We start from the raw sequence: 21,658 nt of genomic DNA on the forward strand, positions 1-21,658 counted from the left end.
TGGCATGTCATACAGGTCACGTGAGTTTCTAAGTTGAACACGTGGCACGCAGTGCGAGCCCGTTGGGTCTGGGTCCTAAAATTCATAACAATTTCAATTATTTTATACGCGATTTTTATTTTTACACGTGATAAAAAGTGAGTTATTTACTTCTTTTTAAAATGACTTGTATTTTTTTATAATTATTTTAAATATAATATTATTAATATTTGTCATTTATAAATTTATTAAAATATTAATAATTATTTTATATTTTTTTTAAACATATTATCATCTTTTTTTTATAAAAAAAAAGTAATATTTTTTTTTATTATGTAAGAAAATTATCATTACCTTATTTATTAAAACAACTATTATCCCTTTATTTTATGTCTATTCCTTATAATTACTATTCCTCTTAAAATAAAAAAAAATTATGTTAAATTTAAAATATTATGATTCATTGTTAAAAAAATTTCAATTACTAACATTTTTAATGAAAAAATATAATTATAATGTTTATCTTAAAAAATTGATAATTTTAGAATATATATAATTAAAAAAAGAAAAGAAAAAATGAGTTTATTTAAGAAAATGCTTGAATTTGTAAAATACAAAGGACAAAATTTATTATAAAAAAAAAAAAAAGCAATATAGAAGAGTTTGTAAAGTTAAAAAATAATAATAATAAAATAAAAATGAATACATTTAATAACATAAATGGTTTGTAAGGTATTTCATATGGCCATTTTTGGAAGTTATCATTTGTGGACACTTGGGATTTTTATTTTTTATTTTTTATTTTGAGAAAAGTGTGTTTTTATACATAAATTGAAAAAAAAAAATAGAAATTCAAGTTTAATATATTCACCTACAAATAATTAGGATTTTATACAATTTTTTTTTTAGTAGTATCTTTTATCATCCAATACTACTCTTTAATAATATGAGTACTATATTTAACTATCATAAGTACTACTTTTTGATAATATCGGTATTGCTTTTAACCACTCCACATATTATCTCTGCAAAATTATTAAGACAAACTAATTCAAACTTAGTCATACACTCAAGGAAAAGCAAGGCAAGGCATTCTAATACGAAAGCGTATCTAAAACAATAAATATATCCAAAAGTAACACGCATATAAATATATAAACAAAGCCTTTGTATTATCACAATTTATGGAAATATGAACAAAATATAAACCAAAATCAGATAAATTTTATTTCATCAAAGCATTTGTACACAATACAATCGAACGGTAATATACTTAACTTCCATCATAGATAGTATTGAATTTTGCTTCTTACAATAATAATTATTTATTTGTAATGACGTCAAAATGAGATAAGGAAGATACATTCCACATAACGTCTCGCCATTCTTCTAGAATACTCACCATACAAATATGACAAATTAGACATATTGCATCACTATGGATAGAATTGCTAAAATCAAATATTAGGGCCTGTTTGGTTGCTGTTTTTGAAAACTGTTCTGAAAAACAGTTTTTGAGAATAGTTTTTAAGAACAGTTTTTGGTGTTTTTAGAAAAAAAATTGTGTTTGGGAACTGAATTTTGAAAAACAGTTTTTGTTCTCAAAAACAAAAAAAAACATGTTTGGCTTAGTTAATAAAAAAACATGTTTGAAAGATGTTTTTTTTCTTTTCCAATTAATAAAATATTTTCTTCAAGTAACTTTATATTATAAATTATAAATATTTTTAAATACACATTTCATTTAAATTTAAAAAATTATTTAATTTTAAATTTTTATATAAGTTGATAAATTATTAAAAATAAAATAAAATATGATGTATGTATTTCACCTGGGTCTTTTGTCCATCCTACTTGTACAATTATAAATTAAATTTATAAGCAATATTTAATCATTAGAAATTATAACAAACATCACATAACACTAATGAGAACTAGTTAAGTTAACAAATATATATAAATTCTAACAAAACACTAAAGTGTTGACAAATATTTAAAATTAAAAATAAGATAAGTCATGGATTGACATTAATATAATTTGCCCACATCACTTCAGCAATTTGATCTCTACAAGCTGCCATAGCTGCTGCACTCTCATCTGATAAATCAATTGAATGGTTTCTGCTACTTGTGCTCTCTTCTTCACCTTCGATTGAAAGGTCTTCTACCTCATATTCTCTAAACAATTGATCATTCCGAGTTGATAGACGAATCCAATTATGAAGGGTACAACATGCAACAACAATTGATGGTTGCCTACTTGGCTTATAACAAGGCATCATCCTTAATATTGGAAATCGGGCCTTCAAAACACCAAAACATCTTTCAATAATATTTCGAAGAGATGAATGTCTATAATTAAAAAGTTCTTTATACCTGATAGGTTGATTACGTCTACCCCGATATTCTTGTAAATGATATCGCTCACCTCGATATGGTGGCAAAAATCCAGATACACAAGGATAACCAGAATCAACTACATAATATTTTCCTTCACTTGGCCAAGGAAAATTGACTTCTGGTCTAGTCAATGCATCTAAAAAGACACGTGCATCGTTTGCTGTTCCTTCCCAACCAGCATAAACAAATGTAAACATCATGTCAAAATTACATGCACACATAACATTTTGTGTTATAACTGTTTTTCTACCTCTAAAACTGGTTTGTCTATCAGCTGGGACCCATGCACTAATATGAGTGCCATCAATTGCACCAATACAGTCCTACAACAACAAACATTTATTATTATTAAGGAAATAAATTAAATAATCGTCATGAAATTCACATTTATAAATATTTTTTTATAAACTCTTACCTTAAACCATGGAAAATATTTAGGATTACTAGCAACATATGAAGACACCTCATTGGTCATATTGTTAGGACATATGAGAATTTTTCCAAGTCGACATAATGCACGTCTAACTTCTTTAAAGTGTCGAGCGACAGTCTCTGTGGAGTGTTGAAAACGGTCTGCTACAACCCTCATTCTCACATTATGTCCTACGATTAGTAAGAACATAGCCACTGCCTCTTCAACTGTGACAAATCGTGTATCCTGTAAGTTTTCATGTCTCTTAAGATGATCACAAAGGTTCATAAATGTTTCTTTATCCATCCGAAATAGTTCATAGCATGTCTGAGGATGACCTTCTATCATCATCACCCTCTTCAGAAGATGAAGTTGAATCATATAGTGAACCACTGCTTGTGCTATTATCATCCATTGGTTACTACATAAAACAAATGAACTCACAATATAAAATAGCACGAAATGAATATTAAAGTAGTTATAATATAAGTTTCATAACCATAAATAACATCCATACAATGACAAACTAAAGAGCATGGTAAAAGATTCTAACCAAAAGATAAATAGTATATATTACAATGTCATCATAATAGTTATGCATCCAAACATTCACATTTAAAGTCTATCAAGCCATGCCATTTTCCTCTCATCAGGCATATTCATAAATATCTCTCTCCACTCCGGCATTGTGAATTTCTCAACAGCTTTTAAATATTTGTCATTATCTAACAATTCAATGGTTTGTAAGGCTGCCATGCACCTTGTTATGCTAAAATCAGTGGTACCTCCACTAGTAGCTTCACTACTAGTTCCACTCTTATATCTGTCCACTCTAGCCAATAATGCCTCAGTTCTAGCTCGAGATGTTTCTGTTCTAGCCTTTGATGCCTCAACCCAAGCTTTCAAAGCATCTCCCATTTGACTTAATCTGGATTCTTTCTTACCTCTACGCTCTAATAGAGAATCAGTTACACGCTTTCCAGAACGGGTGGTCACTCCTCCTGCCATTTCTGGTTGTGGAAGATCATCAGGGATCTCAGTATCTACATCCACATGCACTCCACCATGTTCCAAATTGTCATCCATCTCATCTTCATCATCACTGTTTGGTGGATCTTGGGTGGAAGAGTAGTGGAGGGCACCGGTTGCTGTTGATGGATTAAAGATCAATCCCAGCAAGTTGTAGTTTGGGCATCCCTTTGAGCGGAATCTTTTTGCATTTGGGTGTGCCTAATAGAAGGAAAAAAAAAAATTCACTCTTAGTGTTTACCAAATATTTAAATTAAAAAGTAATTAGTTTAAAAGTTATTTTTACCCGAATGTAATTTTGCCAGGTTTCCTCTAGAGCATGCACTGTGTTAGTTTCAGCATCCCAACCAAATCCAGTATGCTTTAAAAGATCAGAGAACTCACGGTGCATTGCACGTAGTCTATTAAACTTTTGTTTAAGCTGCTTCAAGTTGAAATTTCTTTTCCCTTGACTATTGACCTCAAGTAAGATCCTTCTCCATGTGTTGGTACTAAATGTACCACTATCCATGTTACCTTTATTAACTTCATTTACCATGATGTCAATAAAGATTTTCTCTATATTACCTCTCCATGTTCCTGCATCCTCAACATCTGTTATCTCAGTTGTCATCTGTACAATCCCATCACAAATAAAAACTCTATGAGGAGACAGCTTTTAAAACCACCAATAGAACTTAAGGCTATGTTTAAATGAGAATTAAGATTGTTGACGTATAGTGTAGTGTATAAAAATATGAAAGAAAAATAAATAAAAATAAAAATAGATTTGATATTAATTAGATTTTAAAGACTTTTTTTTTTTAGTTTTTATAAAATTTGAAACAAAAATTGGGGAAAAAATGAAAGAAAAGTAAGTTTGATTAATTTTATATTTGATTAATTTTAAAATTAAAATATTTTTTTATATATTTTTAAAATAAATCAAACATGATAAAATCATTTTTATTATTTTTTTATTGATTTAATATTTAATTTTATTAAAAATTATAGCATATTCTATTAAGATGAGATAAAAAAATTTAAAAAGAATTAATTTAATATTTATAACTAATCTAAATAAAATAAATAAGTCATAAAAATAAATACAAGTAAGGATATTCCCCGTTGACCGTTTGATTTCAATAATTTTGATTTCAATAATGTTAAAAAATTAATTTTTTAATGTTTGATTTATTACAAAAATATACCATTAAAATTAATTAAAATTTATATATTTTAAATTATATAATCATATGAAAAAATTAAAATAATTTTTTAATGTTTGATTTATTACAAAAATATACCATTAAAATTAATTAAAATTTATATATTTTAAATTATATAATCATATGAAAAAATTAAAATAAGTTTGAAGTAGTATATAGAAAATAATTTAATAATTTTGATTTTATTTTTTATTTTATTTTTTACTTTATTATAATTTTTTAATTGTTTTTGCTTTGATGAAATCGGACGGTGGGAAGAATGGAAGAAGCAAAGAGGGCTTTGGAGTCTGGATGAGAGAGAAGAAGAGCAGATCGAGAAGAAGAGCAGATTGACAGAGAGAAAGGGTTCTTAGTGATTCAACACCGGGCTTTGGAGTCTGGATGAGAGAGAGGAAGACCAGATCTACAGAGAGAAAGGGTTCTTGGTGATTCTCTTCTTCTTCTGATTCTCTTCATTTTTTCCATTTTCCTTGAGGTATTTTACCCCTCAATCCTGGATTTTCCCGTTTGATTTCCATGTCTTCAAGGTTTTTGTTTTTTTTTAATAGAACAACTTAAGAAAAATCAAAACGGGAAAAAATCAACAGGAGATTTTTTTTTCTATTTTCATTCTCGTTCCCCACTTTTCTCAGCATCCAAACAGGAAAATATAAACGGAAAAAAAAAAAAAAAAAAAAACTAACAACAGGTGATAAAAAAAAAAGCTCAGATCTCATTCTATTTTCATTCTCGTTCCCCACTTTTCTCAGCATCCAAACAGGAAAATATAAACGGGAAAAAAAGAAACTAACAGCAGGTGATAAAAAAAAAAAGCTCAAATCTCATATGTGGAAATTACCCAGATCTAACATTTCCCTTAACAAATATTGCCAAAAAAAAACCTATTTTACTAGATCTATAAAAAATAACTTCAACATATGTGGAAATTACCTTCGTTTCTTGCTACCGGAGATGTCGCGACTGTGTTGGAGAAGAGGCAACGCGACTGTGCTGGAGAAGAGATGAGAACGGGAAGAAAAAAAAAACACGGAGAACAAGCCCTTTTTTTGTTGTTTAATTTTGTTCTGTAAACAGTAAAAAAACGGGGAAAACAACATTTTGTTGTTCTCTAAACAGTGCCATTTTGAGAACACGGGAAACAACAAAAACAAAAATGACTCTCTCAACCAAACAAGTTTTTGGTGTTTTTTGTTTTCAAGAACAGAAAACAGTTCTTGAAAACACTAAACAAACAGGCCCTTAATGTTTTTTTCCAAGTTAGCAACCTACCATCACTCCATTTTTTTTCATCAATAAAAAGTCTCAATAAAGTATATAAGGAGAATCACGTTATATCAAAAGTTAAAAATAAACAATAAGCATAATATAATTTCATATGGAAATGGGCAAGATGAAATCACTTTACTATTTCTCCCATTTTTTTATTTAAGAACATTTTTCAAATAAAAAATTGTTTAATCATGGAGCATTCCTAATTTATAATATGATTTGGAAAGATATATGAGAGAGCATATGCATTTAAAAATATATAGAACATGCATTGAATAACATTATTAGGGCATACAAGCATATGATCATTCAATTTTACATAAGTATAAAAAAATCTTCTTTTTAATTCAAACCATGGTTTAACAATTATACTAATTTTATCAATGCGATACCAAACATTATATTATTAACAAAAATTATACCAAATGTTAGCAAAATGATAAAACGGTATTGCAAATTAAGTTTTAGAAGGGATATCATTACTAATATTATTAATGAATTCTTTCCAAGGTAAGCATATCTTCTTTCTTGGATGGATCTCTACAAAACAAATTAAGTAACATTTGGCATTCATATCTTTTTGGGTCCTAGAGGGTTAGCCTTTCATTCCTTTAAAATCCAAAATAATTTAGAGTTTTGAAAAACATGAGTAGATTTTCTTAAAGGACAATTATCACTAATGTGACCTCTTCTTTCACAAAGATTGCAAATTGTTGAAGGTGAAAAACTAGAGGCCTCTTTTACAAAATAATTTTTAAAATATTTTTTATTTTTAAAAGGCTTGTAATCTAGCCCTTTTTTATTTTCCTTAAGCTCATTAAGCTTATTTTGAATACAAGAAATCTTTTTCTTACAAGAAACATTTTTTAGCCCAAATTTTTCAAGATCAAAATATAAATCTTGAAACTCATTATAGTTAGAGTTAGAATTGACCTCGTCTCCATGTTCATCCAAAGTTATGAAGCACATGTTAGCATCCTCATTTGTGCATTATTTTTTCATGAAGTCTTCATCACATTCACTCTATGTTGCCATCATGACTTTCTTCTTTTTGTTTACACTTAAAGATTCTTCTCTTAAATGAGATTTTCTTATTTCCTTGATCTTTTCAAGCTTGATATACTTTAGAAATTAATTCATTGTCATGCACAAGGATGTTGATTCTAGACTTTTTAACTTGGTTGGTTCCCTCATGAGTGATTTCTAATAGTCTCTAAATTTATTTAGCCAACCTAAATTGACAAACACGATTATATTCATTTCTATCAATAACACAATGTAAGGAATAAACGACTTTAGCATTTAATTGAATTTTCTTTTTATTAAGCTCATCTCATTTTTGCTTAAAATTTAGAACTATTACTCTATTTTCTTATTTTGAAGGGATGTAGGGAACATTTTCAATGATATCCCAGAGATCAAGATTAGTAGATTTTAAAAATCAAGTCATTTTTATTTTTCAATGGGAATAATCAGTTCCCAAAAAAAATGGTGGTCGGATGGTTGAAAAACCTTCAAAATGGGATGTGTTTGGTAAATTAGTTATATCCTCTTAAATGGTTAAGTTTTTAAACAAGAGGCCTAACTCTGATACCAACTGTTAAAAAAATTGACTTATCCAACCTAAAGTTATCATCCTAAAGGGAAGTGAATATGGTGATGGTTTCTTTTTATAAATTTAAACTATGTGAATGTAAAAGATGATTATATGCAAAGATATAATAAAATTAATATAAAGACAATTGCATATAAAATAAAGAAGTAAGGAAGAGAGAATGTAAATACAAGATTTTTATAGTAGTCTGATGCAACCCGGTCTACATCTACTCTCTTCTAACTTCAATTCCAAGCTTGAGGTTCCACTAATTCAAGGCTTCCAAACCATTTTTTTCAAGCAATATAGTTGGATTATGGTTTCAATTAACCTCTTAGACTTTTGGTTTTAAGCACCCTTTACAATCCTCAAGAAATACCTCACTCTTGAACAACCCCTCAAGTGATACCCCACACTTGAGAATCCCTAAGTGATATCTCATACTTAGAATTTTCCTCTCAAAGATTTACAAATGTAGATATGAAATAATCTCTCAAAATCCTAATACAAAACTTTAAACTCAAATGATACAAGATATAAATGGTTTTGGACTTTTATATTGCTCTTATGGTACATTCCTAATAAGTAACCTTACCCTTGGATTTGGACTCGGTTCCGTAATATGATTTTTCCTTTTAAAAAGACGTTATTTTAAGGTTTTATTTCTTGTTTTGTTTTTCCTTCTAAAAATAAACAAAAATAAGTAGCAACTTCAACTTTTCAATAATCGGTTTTTCATAATAAAAAATGAGTCATGCCATTGATTGGAAATGCACATGAAAAATGTGGGTTCACAAGAAGATCATTTTTTTAAATGATAAATACTACTAATATAATTTTTTCAAATGATAGGTATTACTATTGTGATATCTTTCTTCTAGTGAAATCATAAGTAGTAGATGAGCTAACTAAATACTTTTTTCACAAAATAATTTTTGAATTTTTTTTTATTCTTAAAAGGCTTATAATCTAACCCTTTTTGTCAAAAATATATTTTTGGTATATAAGAATCATTTTTAAAAGCTTTTTGTCTACAAGAGAATTTTGGGAGAGACGAAGTCAATTATTCATATTTTTTTTTTCAATTCCTTATCTTCCTTTTCAAAAGTGGTTTTTGTCTATTCTACATTTTCAATATTTTTTTAGTCCATGGAGCTACTTTCCAAAACTTGAAAATTTTCTCTCTAGATATATTTCCTCGAATGCACTTTAGAGATCATTAGCATATTCATGATCTTCAATTGTCATGAAGTACATGTTCGATTCTGTTTCACTATCACTCCATGTAGCAAGCATGACTATCATGTCCCAAATTTTAAAACTGTAGTTTAATTAAAATACTAAAGGATCAATCGATAATTCTAGATATTGAAGAGTTAATTAAGAAAGAAATTATAATGTTTATGGTTAAATTCTCACTTAAATGCCTTTGAAACAAAGTTATTTAAATTGAACAAATTCAAGTCTATCTTGTATATTAACTTAATTGTGCAAAATTTTTGCTAAATGTAAATTACCTTAGTTGACAAACTCTTCTCACAAGATAAAAGAAAAATAAGATGAATAAGTTCAATCCTAGTGAAGCAAGATAAATTCACAAGACAATGAAAATCTAGGATTAACTTGATGGTGCACTTGGGATTTGTAAGTTGAGAAATGAATGTACTTTGAAAGTTTTGAATGAGAGTATAAGATAGGTTACTATTTGAAAAGCTAAGGTCTCGTATTTATGTAAGCTTTTAAAACATATTAATTTATAGGTGAGCAGTTCAAAAACCCTTAAACTCAACCTTGAGCTCAATTGATTAACTAACTATTTCACATTAAATGTCCTTACAAGTGACAATTAGTGTTTAAGAGGTTAGATCTTAATCGGTTGAGCAACTGGTTCAACCAATTCTTGATTAGTCAAGGTTTTTATCTCAATCGCTTAAAACATCTCATTGGAAGTCTCAAGTGCACCAAATGCACCTCGGCCAATTGCGTTGTAAATGCTAGAAATTGATCAAATTGAGGTTAGGAACTTTTAAGAAAGCTTCCATAACTACAAGTAAACCCTTTAAAGCATATTTGGTTAGGGTTTAATAAAAAACGTGAAATCATCCAATTTTATAAAGATATGATATAAGATGATTTTTAACAACTCTAAGTGCATGGAAAAATTTTAATGACCCAAGTGCACCAACAAGACTAATCTTACATTGGTTCCAAAGTCTTCTTAGGTTTTCAATAAGCTAAGTCTTCATTTATAAGGATATTTTATTGATTTATTTCAATTTCCTTCAATTTTTTTGAAAATTTAAAACAAATAATTTGATTTTATTATTAGTAAATTTAACTGTACTTTACGTTATCAAAATTTGATTAAAGGAAATGTTCAATTATTAGAGTATATTAAATTTGAGTTATTTTTAGAGGGTTCATTCGTGTATATAATTTTCTTTTTTTATAATTTGGTTTTTTTTTTTGGGTCAAAATAGCTCAAAGTAGAAATACCAAATATTCAAAATTTCTAAATTTGGGCCTCCAAACGTCTCCCTAAAAATTGTAAATGACTGTCGGATGATGGCCGAAAAGACTGTAAATGACCATGCCTTAATCTCAATTTTGAGGGCAAATCAGTCATTTATGAAAACCGTTTTACACACCGACGGCACCGTTCAACTCCAGCCACAATAAATGAGGATTCATAAGTGACACAGAAACGTGCATCAAACCGCCGCAGTTGCCCCCTTGTCTCTTCCACGCCTGTCCTTCCCGCCCACTACCATGCACCCGCACATCCTTACCATTGCCTCAAATCCAACGGTCAGAAACATCCCATATCGCTGACTTAACACAAAATCATCCAATCACAAAGCTCACCTCCCCTGGCCTCATTGCACTTGATCACAACTCCCCTCTCCGACACGCGACAGCTCACATTTTTTTAAAAACAAAAACGCCAGCTCACATATTGACCACATCAAATAAAAGTATTTTTTCAAAATAAGTAAATAATTTTTTTTTTTCTTATAAATAAGGATCTCCTCCGCTGCTGTCTTTGCCCGCTCCGATACCCAGAAGAAGAAGATTAAGAAAAAGGAAGGTAAAGAGCCCTAGCGTCTCTCTTTTCTGCATTTGTTACCCTTGCATTTTTCTTTGTTTGAATTTGAATGTTGAGTTTGAGTTTTTGACTCTTGAATTTCTTCATTGTTGATGATCTGATGCTGATTCTGTCGCTGCATTTTGAGTTTATTTGTTGATTTTGTGGGGAAACTCGATCACACATTAGTCTAGCGGAACGATTTAATTTTGATCTTGTGATGCAAATTCCGTTGAAGCAATCTCCGATCGATCTACACGTCTTATATTGTTTTTACAAGCTTTAATTTTTAGGGTATTTGGTTCTTTTAATTGGGATGTGGAATTGACAATTGAGGTGTTGAGATGTGTAATTTATATGGATGAAGTCCATGCAATGCGCTGGGGGCGTACCCACAAGAGAATTCTGATACAGATTCGTGTGCACATACCCATTTTTTCCTTGGTGGGAAAGAAATGTTGGTGGCATTTGATCTGTTCGGTTTTCCTTTATTTTCTTTCTCTTATTCTGTCTAAAAGAGAATATATTTGAAGAATTGAGTAAAAGTATGAATTTTCTATTTGGGCCTGATGTACTCCAATGTCTCAATGTTTTCTTCACTGCCTGGAAATTATCTGCAGTTTTAGTGAAGAATGGGCCGTGGTGTCAGTAGCGGCGGGGGACAGAGTTCTTTAGGCTATTTGTTTGGAAGTGGTGAAACTCCTAATAAGGCCAAAGTTGCCCAAAACCAGGGGCCCATTGCAAACAATGAACCTCCTCAGAGGCCCCCTGCTCCATCACAGCCAGTGGATAACAGTAAGCTGATTCCAGCAGGCATTAACAGCAATGTTTCAAACAATTATTTCCGGGCTGATGGGCAGAACTGTGGCAACTTTATCACGGTATATTTCTGGCTGAGGCCTTTGCTTACAGATTATATGGACAAACTTCTATGATTATTCACCTGTCATCCAATTGTAATTTATTCTGAATCCTTTTGCCCATCATATCTTTGGTCTTAAAATTGGCATTTGAACAAGCAACTTTTAAGGGGTCTAAATTCCTCTAATGTCTTGATCCCACGACTACTAGGAATTGCTTCGGTTGATAACATGATACCTTGTCTGCCAATTGAATCTATCTAGGGTCATTACTCTACTAAATTAGAACTCAAAAAGAGCTCTCCTGTATATGACAATGTTGGCTGTTAGCTACTCAATGCAAACCTCTTTGCTCAAGGCTAGAAACTGGCTTTGTTAATCTCTCCCAGAACTGGAAGTTAGTCATAACTTATTAGTTTATTTTCCCTGTCCTTGGGATAAATAGAAATGGAGAGTGCAACACCATTGACTCTGTAGATTTCTCCATTCTGCAAGTTTAACTTGTTGCTTTATAGTTTCTCTACCTTTGAGACAAATGGAAATGGAGAGTGCAAATCCTAGTAATTTTAAGCTACTACCAGTTGTAAATTAGATTCTGTATATGATTATCCATTATGATGGTGTGGGATGCCCATTTCTCCACAATTGAACGTTGGAGAATTGTGTTTACTCTTTCATGTGATCATGAGTACAATTGCCTTTTTGAAATATAAGACATTTATTTCCAATCTTTATGACCTTTGACATTATAGTTGACAACAGAATTATTTGTGTATGGAAAACACATTTATGATTTGCACCATTGCTATATCATGTTAATGGAATGTCTGGAGTCTGTATGCCCGGGCGAGACCAAATTAGTCATGTCAAAGATGATGTTATTAGCATCTAGATATTTTTATTTGTTAGTGAGAGATTGTATTTTCAACCTCATTTTTATTTTATTTTGGTGATTATGATGGCATCTCCATATTTATCTACTAGCTTGTTTTTCAAATCTAGTTTTTCAAATCTAGCATAGAATGTGTTCTGCCAATTCATCTTCCATTGTACCTTAAAGGGACCTTCAATTGTTTGGTAATGTAGCATTTGACTTAACATTTATGGTATATTCTGAGTAGCTTCAATTCTCGAAATGAAGAAATGCTTTTCTTGAATCAGCTCCTATCAGTAGTTACTATAAGTCCGGCTCCCTGGCTTTATGTTAAGTTTTTCTGCCCTATGTTCTGGTCAAATACAGTGCTTTGCAGTATGCACATCCAACACTGGTAAAGTAGAATGCCGCAAATTGGGCCAGGTGTCAACTGTCAATCAGGATGATGACCATGAATCCTGCCTCTTACAGTTATTAGGGAGCTTTCAGCCTCTGCTTCATCATTCTCTCACTCAGTTGAGACTTATTAACATTATTATTACTGTTGTGATTAATAGTACTTCTAGTATAATAGATTAGGGCTTAGAATATGGGCATCTGGTTACATCTAGAGAATGAAAGCCACAATTTCAGTGCATGTCATATATCATCACTCTCAAAAGTAAATGGCTGGACCATGATGCTAGTTTATTCCTCCTTTCCTCAAACTGAAAAATGGCAGTCTTTTTAACTCACTTGACTCAGAGTGAGGAAACCTCCTGCTTAAAAAGGAAAGGGAAACTTTGGTGGATATATGTTTAAAAAAAAAAATATACATTCACTGATTTCGTGTACATGTGCTTCAACTGTTCCTGTTAGTTGTAGTTAGGGAATTGTATTGACTTGCATATTTCTCCTTGCCTGAGCAATTGGATTCATGATATTCTTCCGTGTTATGTATGTATGCTGGTGTTTTAAACATGGTTTCTTTGTGGTTTCAGGACCGGCCATCCACCAAGGTCCATGCTGCTCCTGGTGGTGGATCTTCCCTGGACTACCTCTTTGGCGGCGGTGGCAGCGGCGGTAGCAAATAATGTGTTCGGGTCTGGAGACTGTTTGGGTTGTTTGCTGTTGTGAATTGGTAAAAATCAATATCATAATCTCAAAAACTGTGAGATTCATTTGTTGCACAATGTGATATATTGTTGTGACTGGATTCAGTTAGCCTGGGAATGCAAAGTTCTTGATGCATCAGTTTAATTTGTGTGACTATTCTTTGCTTTGACATTGCATGACTTGGAAAACAATCTGTCAATTGATAATCCCAACTATACTTAGTTCAGAACAGAGTTGGTTATGGGTTGATTAAGCCAAACATGCAAGGCTCATTCAAATGCGTGGCCTTAAAAAATGATCAAAGCAATCAAATTAACCAATTAGCCATGTGCCAACCCAGAAAGCCGGACAAAAAGTTAAGTCATTCACATAAAAAGTAGGCACATGCATCAAAATCAATTTCCAACACTAATTTTCATAATCTCAAATAAATGAACTCTATCCTAAAGGGATAAGAGAAAAAGACGAGAGAAAGGAATTTAGGCCTCTTCGGCCAGGCTTTCAAAAATGGTATTTAAAAACAGGTTTTTCAAAAATTAATTCCGAAAAGCAATTATTTATTTATTTATTTATCTATTATGGGTGTGGGTGAAGGTATTCAACTCTTATTGAATTTATTATGGAAATAATCGGTTAAAAGAGACGAAAAGATATGATATCCATAAATCTAATCATTTTGTACCTTGAAAATAACTTGTGTTTTAACATAAATATTTTTCAACATATTAATTATTTACATGTGTATTTCAAGACAAAATGTTATTTTTGTAAGAAAAAAAAATCGAAACATTTTTGTTTGAAACGAATATTTATTAAGATTAAAAAACATGAAAGGTTAGATTTATCAAATGAGGATAATTTCATCCCTTTAATTAAATAAGTGAATAACTCTTGATTACATTAATTTGTTAATAAAAATGTTTTTTTTTTATGTTTGATTTTATTATGAAAAAAAATTAAATATGATTACGATAAATTAAATTTTTTATATTTTAAAATTATTTTATTTCACATAAAAGAGTTAAAACAAATAAAATAAATTTACAACAATATAAAAAGATAATTTATTAGCTTTAAAATTATTTTTATTTTTTTTAACTTCTTCTTCGATTCTACTTTTTTTTTCTTCAAAATTTCTAGCACCAAACATAATTTTATGAAATACATTTGAAAAACAAAATCAAATTTGTTATAACAAAACAATATGTTTTCAAAACAAATTACCCAAAACTTATTAATTTAAAAATAAAGGGCTATTTTAGAAAAATTGTTAGAAATACTCGTATGATTCATATGATTATTAGATTGTTATAAGAAAGCATTTTTGATTAATTTATCCTATCGTCCATCACCTATAAATATGAAATAGAATAAGAAATTGATAATCTTTCATATTTTATTTTTAACTAAACATGAGATGTAATTCTCATGATTTACACATTATGTGTGACCTAATTTGGTAATCTTATAGTTGGATTAAGATATTTATTTGTTAGTTAAGATTCTCGGGAAACAAACACATCCCCATTTTGGTAAGGAGAAGAAAAAGGAAAGAAATAGAGTATATGGTTAAACAGAATAAAGTTTCCGCGAAAATATCTTCAAATTTATTTATTTATTTTTTAATTCTATTGAAAAAAAAAGTGAAAATTTTAAATAATTTTTATTATGTTTGGTAGTCTTCCAGATCAAATGGTTGGGCTGGCTTCCAAACCGAACCGAACCTACCCGACCCGACCCGACCCATTAGATAGAAACACCCGTCTAGTACTCAGACGGTAGTAACCGTCTATAACAAAAACTCCCACTTGGTTATGATTTACTAGTAGCCATCTTCCGAGGTAGGGTTTTTATCTCTCTCCCTCCCCTGCTGCTGAAACAACTAGGGTTTCCAATTTGGCGTTGCAGAGAGAGGGAGCTTCGACAATGACGACCCTTGTACCTACTTCCGAGGAAGATCCGGCGCTTTCCGTCGTCCGCTACACCGCCGAGATTTCCTGGGCCGACGCTGGTCCTGAGGTACTGTTTTCACATGTCTCTCTGTATGTAATCTGTGGGGTTTAATTTGAAATTATTCCTTTTGGTTTTATTTTTCGTGATTTGTAATCACTGGCTTCAATCGAGTGAGGAATTGTTGATATACATATTTGTCTAGAACGAACCTCTATAATCGTTCGCGAGGTGGGTTGGTGATTGGCATATATTACGGAAAAGTGGGAGCTTTGATTGCATGTTAATCGAATGCTTGAGCATTCGTATTTTCTTGTTAAAACTTTGGGTTTTCATCCCGGCTTTTGTAGTTGATTCTGCCTTTCACGAGGGAGACTCGCCTAATGTCAAAAGCCTCATGACTGATGGAGTGCTTCAAATCAAAGTCCTTTAACGTTTTAGGATTGTAATAGACCACCATGCTTCCGGGGCTGATTTCATGATTCTCAATCTTGTGGCCCGGCCAAGATAGTCCTGTTCTCTGGCCCTATTCTCCTAGGAGTCCTATTCCATGACTCCTAGGATCCAAACATGGAGTCCAGCTTACAAATCTTGACCCGAACACCAAAAGCCCTAGAATTGATGTTTAGGATTGTAATATGATATTATGTTGTTATGAGGGGATTAAGTACTCTCTCTTCCCCCTCTTCTGGGTTTTGTTTTTTGGAGAGTCTTTGCTAAAATTGGGTCTTGGTGAATTCATTTTGTCTGGATTTTCTGTGTCTTTGGTCATTGCCAGGTTGCTGAGCCACAGGTGACTAGATTATGTATGGAAGCTCAAGAATGCATGGTGAGGGGCAGATGGTTGGATTTGGCATCATTAATGCTCACATCTGCTGACTTGATGTTTTCCAAAGCATCAGATAAAGGTACAGTTTGTTTTTCTTTTATGCTTGAATTTGTTCATGACTGAGATTGTTCTTAAAGAATGCGGCAATGGATGTGCATATGGGCGAGAGAAAAACGGGCAAAGAAATAAATTGACTGATAATTGTTAAATAGGCATGCTTGTCTCAATGTTTTCTCCTGACAAAAGATTGCAACATTTTGTAAATTACCTGTGCTGTAGACATGAGATGGTATTGATAAGTTTTTTTCACCCTGTGATTTTCATGTGATGTTTACAGCTATTAGTCCATTATTTTCAACTGTTTTTTAGGTCGGGATGATTGACTTTGAGAGTGAGGATTTGTCCCAATCTATTGTCCATTTTCTCATATGCAGGCTAAGAGATCCTGTTATGGGTGATTTTATTTTATAATAGCAACTTAGAAAATTTACAAAGTCTTATATGGGTCAAAGCAGTTTTGGTCAATCAAGTTGTGCAAAAACAAAATCAAGTAAGATGAAGTTCCTCTTTATATAAATGATATCTGATTTATATATTTTTTAATCCCAGATCTTGAGTGCATCTTCACTGTCATCTGTAATCTTGTCACGAAGTCTGAAAGTCCAGATGAAGCATTGGAGATGGCAAAGTTGATATCTGCAAAAATTACTCAACAACCAAATGACAAGGCTGCATTGCGTTTGAAGATGTAATATTGCTTCTATTTCCCCCTTTTTTATACTCACATTAAAATATATTTTGTATGCATGCCTTTTTTGCTTTGCCTTTTGGAAACTGTTGTATATGTCCTGTGTTCTTTAGTGCACTAGTTCTTTTCTCAGTTTTAATATATTTTCTCTTATTTTCCTTTTTAAAAAATGTATGCATGTCGGAAATAGAAGATATAATACCATTCATGGTTGCTATTTTAGCTTGTGTAATTTTTGAGGCATTAACTCATGCTTGTCTTCCTCTTTTCTCTTTTCAGATTGTTTAATCTTTACAATCTATTAGAGAATCCATACAGCCGATTCTATGTTTATATGAAGGCTCTTAATTTGGCAGTCAATGGAAAAGTCACCGACCATATTATACCTTCTTTCAAAATGATGGATAGCTTCTTGAAAGAGTGGAATATCGGGATCTTGGATCAGAGAGCTCTCTATCTCAACATCTCTAATATTTTAAAAGAAAATAAAAGGTAGAATCTGAAGGATTTTTTTTTTATAATGCTGCAATCAGTTCCTTTTTTTTTTTTGGTTAATGTCTTTTAGGTTTCATTTGGATACACTTTCTGTTTTTTGTTTTTAAAAACAGAAACTTCTATATAAAAAGTAGAAACTCGTATACAAATTTTTTTGACTTAGCTTATGTCCTTAAAAATAGCTTTTGAAAATTTTAAAATTTGAGGTAGTAATATTTTTTTAATACCTCAATTTTTCTATCCAGTTTTGAAAAACCATTACGTTTTCGGTGTAAGTAAAAGTTCTTATATTTCACATGGAAGTTACTACTATTTATTTATTTTTATTTTTAATTTTTTTTAAAAAAACAGAAAGCAGGATGGGTATCCAAAAAGACTTCGTTATTACTTTTCCTAGTAAATTATTTTTATAAAATTGATTTTTATGGATTTTTTATTTTATTTTTTTATTTATAGTTTGGGAAAGGATTATTTCAAATTCCTGACCAAGTACTTAGCTACCTTTTCTGGAGAAGATGCATATACCATGAGTGAAGCCAAGGAAGAAGCTGTCCGCACTATTATGGAATTTGTGAGGGCACCAGACATGTTTCAGGTATTTGAGCCTATAATATATATATATATATATATGTATGTATGTATGTATGCATATGTATGTATGTATGTATAAAATTGAGGGTCTTAATTTCAAAGATCTGAAGATGAGTTCTATGTAATTTTTCATGTTGGATGTGTATATTCTTTCTGTTGATATGTTTTCTGAATTTGTTCTTTGTATGGTCTCTCAGTTTTAGTTTCATCATCTTTCATCTAACTTTAACCTGGGCTGCCTATTCTTTTTTCTTTAAGCTCAAGGAGTGGCCCTTAATCATTGTAGTGAGAGATCATACCTATCAAAATAAAAAAAAATTGTAGTGAGATCATCATCTGCCACGGAGTGATAGAGTCACTGAATCTTCGCAATGCAGTCCACACACACAAAGATTACCGCTCACTTTCCCACAAATATCGACTCCAAATAAAGCTGAACATAAGCCCATCAAACAAACATAGCACCATGCAAACAGAAGTACACACCCACACTCCCACTTACACAGATTACCACTCACTTTCCCACAACTATTGGCTCCAAATAGAGCTGAACATATAAGCCCATCAAACAAACATAGTACCATGCAAACAGAAGTACATGTCAAAATTAATCTCTAAATCACTCTTTTTGCAGAATTTACAGTGTTAGCACCAGAGCATAACAGATATAACAAAATAGTGATAAAAAAATCATTTTTATGAATACTGGTGTTGTAGGTCAGACCACAGGAAAGACAACTAAGCACTTCAAATGGAACAAGAGTATTATCACAACAAAACTTATTACTCAGACACTTGACTACAACCCAGCTTACAGTGGTAGAAGAGTAGCCAATTTTACAGTGCTGGAAAAAAATACATTCCAGCACCTTCATTCAAAGCTTTCTAGTATCCAGTTGAAACCCAAATAATGAGAGAGGAGGGGGACAGAATTTTGTGGCATAAACAATTTTAGTAATTTGTAAACTAAGGAAATGATTATAGTTCCAGCATTTTTTCCCTTTTTCATAGCTTATAAGCGGCAGGAAACTTCTCAAGTGAAGCCAGTTGATCTTCAACTGTGTCCCAGAGAACACCTTTGAGGAGATGAGAAATTAGCAACCGACCTTTAACTTCTGACTGATGGCTGTATGGTGCTGATCTTGACTGTCTTTGTTTTGAACACAGATACACTTTTATGATTAACTTAAAAGAAAACTTTGATGAATCAAGGAGATCTGAGAGAGCAAAACTCTTTAAGGGTGATTTATTCAATAGATGAGGAAATTTGTAGGATCTTTAAGGGAATTTTTCAGAGAAAAATAAAAGGAGAAGAGGACGAAGGTAAAGATTGAAACTATAACTGATTTCCTGAGTCCCAGAAATGTCCTTAAAAGAAAACTTTGATGAATCAAGGAGATCTGAGAGAGCAAAACTCTTTAAGGGTGATTTATTCAATAGATGAGGAAATTTGTAGGATCTTTAAGGAATTTTTCAGAGAAAAATAAAAGGAGAAGAGGACGAAGGTAAAGATTGAAACTATAACTGATTTCCTGAGTCCCAGAAATGTCGCTTGGGTGTTATGGTGCTTGGATAATTATTAGATCAGTAATTAATCCAGACATGTTTTGTGTCTGCTGTTGTTTGTTCCGGGGGTGCCATTGTTTCTGCACATGGTTTTTTTAACCATAGTTCAAGTTATAGTATCTCTTTATTCTTGAAGCAAGCATGCATGCACCACCTGTTATTCTCTTTATTTTTTCTTCAGTCTTGATTATAATTTTGGTTTGGGTGCCCAGAAAATTACTCCCTTTTTTTTGGTTGTATTTCAGTGTGATCTGCTGGATATGCCTGCAGTAGGACAATTGGAGAAAGACGCTAAATATGCATTGGTCTATCAGCTTCTGAAGATTTTTCTCACTCAGAGGCTTGATGCCTATTTAGATTTTCATGCTGCAAACTCAACTCTACTTAAAAGCTATGGTAATTGTTTTCTGATCTTGCAACATTTAAAACCCTGTTCTGGTAGATGACCTAGCCAATTTTCTTTTATTTGGAATTTGCATCTGGGAATGTTGCAGGTCTTGTCCATGAAGACTGTATAACGAAGATGAGGTTAATGTCTCTGGTGGATCTTGGCTCTGATGAATCTTGTCAAATTCCATATTCTCTCATCAAAGACACACTTAGGGTAAAAGCATCTTTGCTCTTTCTTACTCTGCTTCTACCAGGTGTCCCATCTACAAGTTGGTTAAATATATTGGTGCAATTTTGTTTGCAGATTGATGATGATGAGGTGGAACTCTGGGTGGTTAAGGCAATAACTGTGAAATTAATGGACTGTAAGATGGACCAAATGAATCAAGTTGTGCTTGTGAGGTACTCCATTTAGTTCCCTTTTTAGTTTCTGATTTATTCCACTTTCAGCAAAGAAAGATTCCACTACACCATTGACCTTGATTTATACACTATTAACTGGTTTCCATTTGGGTCTGATATGAGTAGCCGCTGTAGTGAGCGTGTATTTGGGCAGCAGCAGTGGCAAAACCTTCGATCAAAGCTACTGACATGGAGGGTAATGAACTTCCCAAAATTAATGCTTGTGTTTGTTTGTCCCATTGTCAATATCTGCCATCACATTATTATTTCCCAAGCCTTTCAGCTGGTATCATTCTTTTTCTGAACCTTGCATGCACAATTGATTGTGTACCTTTAGAGGCACCTGATTTTGTTGGTGTGGAAATAGTTGAGAAGAGGCCAGTATGATTACCTATTATATTTGCTTTATCATAATGTATTTCCATTAACCCCTTTCCTTTTTGCAATGGTTACTTTATATTTGGTGTTTAATTTCCTTGATGTTTGTTTCTCTAGGGTAATATTGCAAATGTCATCAATACCATTCAAGCCAACAAGATAAGTGAAGATGGCTCTCAGGCAATGCAAGGCTTGACGATACGATAAGTAAATCACTGCTTTTTGTCGGCCAGCATTATCTAGAGATAGGTTAGACTGAGATTGGGGCTGAACTGAAGTGCAATTGAGTTTCATTTGATTTTCCTTTTGACAGAGTTTTAAGTTATTTTTTGTTTTGTTTTTTCATTCTACCAAAGCTAAATGACTACATGGATTAGCATGTATCATTCACAAACATGTATTGTATTTAAAAGTTTTGTTGGATTGCTCCTCCCTTCAATTTTGTGTGGGATTTCTTCTTGATCAGCTTCCAACTTGATTGCCCATCTTTAACGGAAAGATGAG

General features: G+C 31.8%; 4 protein-coding genes across 4 annotated transcripts; 2 read left to right on the forward strand and 2 right to left on the reverse strand.

The window, feature by feature from the left end:
* Positions 1-2,025: 2,025 nt before the first annotated feature.
* LOC117931456 lies at positions 2,026-3,186 on the reverse strand. The gene is made up of 3 exons (XM_034852470.1): positions 2,795-3,186; positions 2,356-2,702; positions 2,026-2,282 (listed from the first exon to the last, which is right to left on the reverse strand). The coding sequence occupies exons 1-3, from the start codon at positions 3,170-3,172 to the stop codon at positions 2,264-2,266; spliced, it is 744 nt and encodes a 247-aa protein (XP_034708361.1). The 5' UTR covers positions 3,173-3,186; the 3' UTR covers positions 2,026-2,263.
* Positions 3,187-3,399: 213 nt separating this feature from the next.
* On the reverse strand, positions 3,400-6,067 carry LOC117931376 (L10-interacting MYB domain-containing protein-like). The gene is made up of 3 exons (XM_034852350.1): positions 5,959-6,067; positions 4,107-4,433; positions 3,400-4,021 (listed from the first exon to the last, which is right to left on the reverse strand). Exons 2-3 carry the CDS (start codon positions 4,431-4,433, stop codon positions 3,407-3,409), a joined length of 942 nt encoding a protein of 313 aa, XP_034708241.1. The 5' UTR covers positions 5,959-6,067; the 3' UTR covers positions 3,400-3,406.
* Positions 6,068-10,890: 4,823 nt separating this feature from the next.
* On the forward strand, positions 10,891-13,958 carry LOC117929545 (protein SPIRAL1-like 3). Its single transcript, XM_034849857.1, has 3 exons — positions 10,891-10,979; positions 11,597-11,857; positions 13,691-13,958. The coding sequence occupies exons 2-3, from the start codon at positions 11,609-11,611 to the stop codon at positions 13,781-13,783; spliced, it is 342 nt and encodes a 113-aa protein (XP_034705748.1). The 5' UTR covers positions 10,891-10,979; positions 11,597-11,608; the 3' UTR covers positions 13,784-13,958.
* Positions 13,959-15,633: 1,675 nt separating this feature from the next.
* LOC117930404 (eukaryotic translation initiation factor 3 subunit M-like) lies at positions 15,634-21,613 on the forward strand. The gene is made up of 10 exons (XM_034851047.1): positions 15,634-15,824; positions 16,534-16,663; positions 17,194-17,332; positions 17,612-17,824; positions 18,284-18,422; positions 20,230-20,380; positions 20,479-20,588; positions 20,679-20,776; positions 20,903-20,972; positions 21,272-21,613. The coding sequence occupies exons 1-10, from the start codon at positions 15,732-15,734 to the stop codon at positions 21,359-21,361; spliced, it is 1,233 nt and encodes a 410-aa protein (XP_034706938.1). The 5' UTR covers positions 15,634-15,731; the 3' UTR covers positions 21,362-21,613.
* The last annotated feature ends 45 nt before the right edge of the window (positions 21,614-21,658 follow it).

The sequence above is a fragment of the Vitis riparia genome, chromosome 14, assembly GCF_004353265.1.
Source record: "Vitis riparia cultivar Riparia Gloire de Montpellier isolate 1030 chromosome 14, EGFV_Vit.rip_1.0, whole genome shotgun sequence".
Lineage (NCBI taxonomy): Eukaryota > Viridiplantae > Streptophyta > Magnoliopsida > Vitales > Vitaceae > Vitis > Vitis riparia.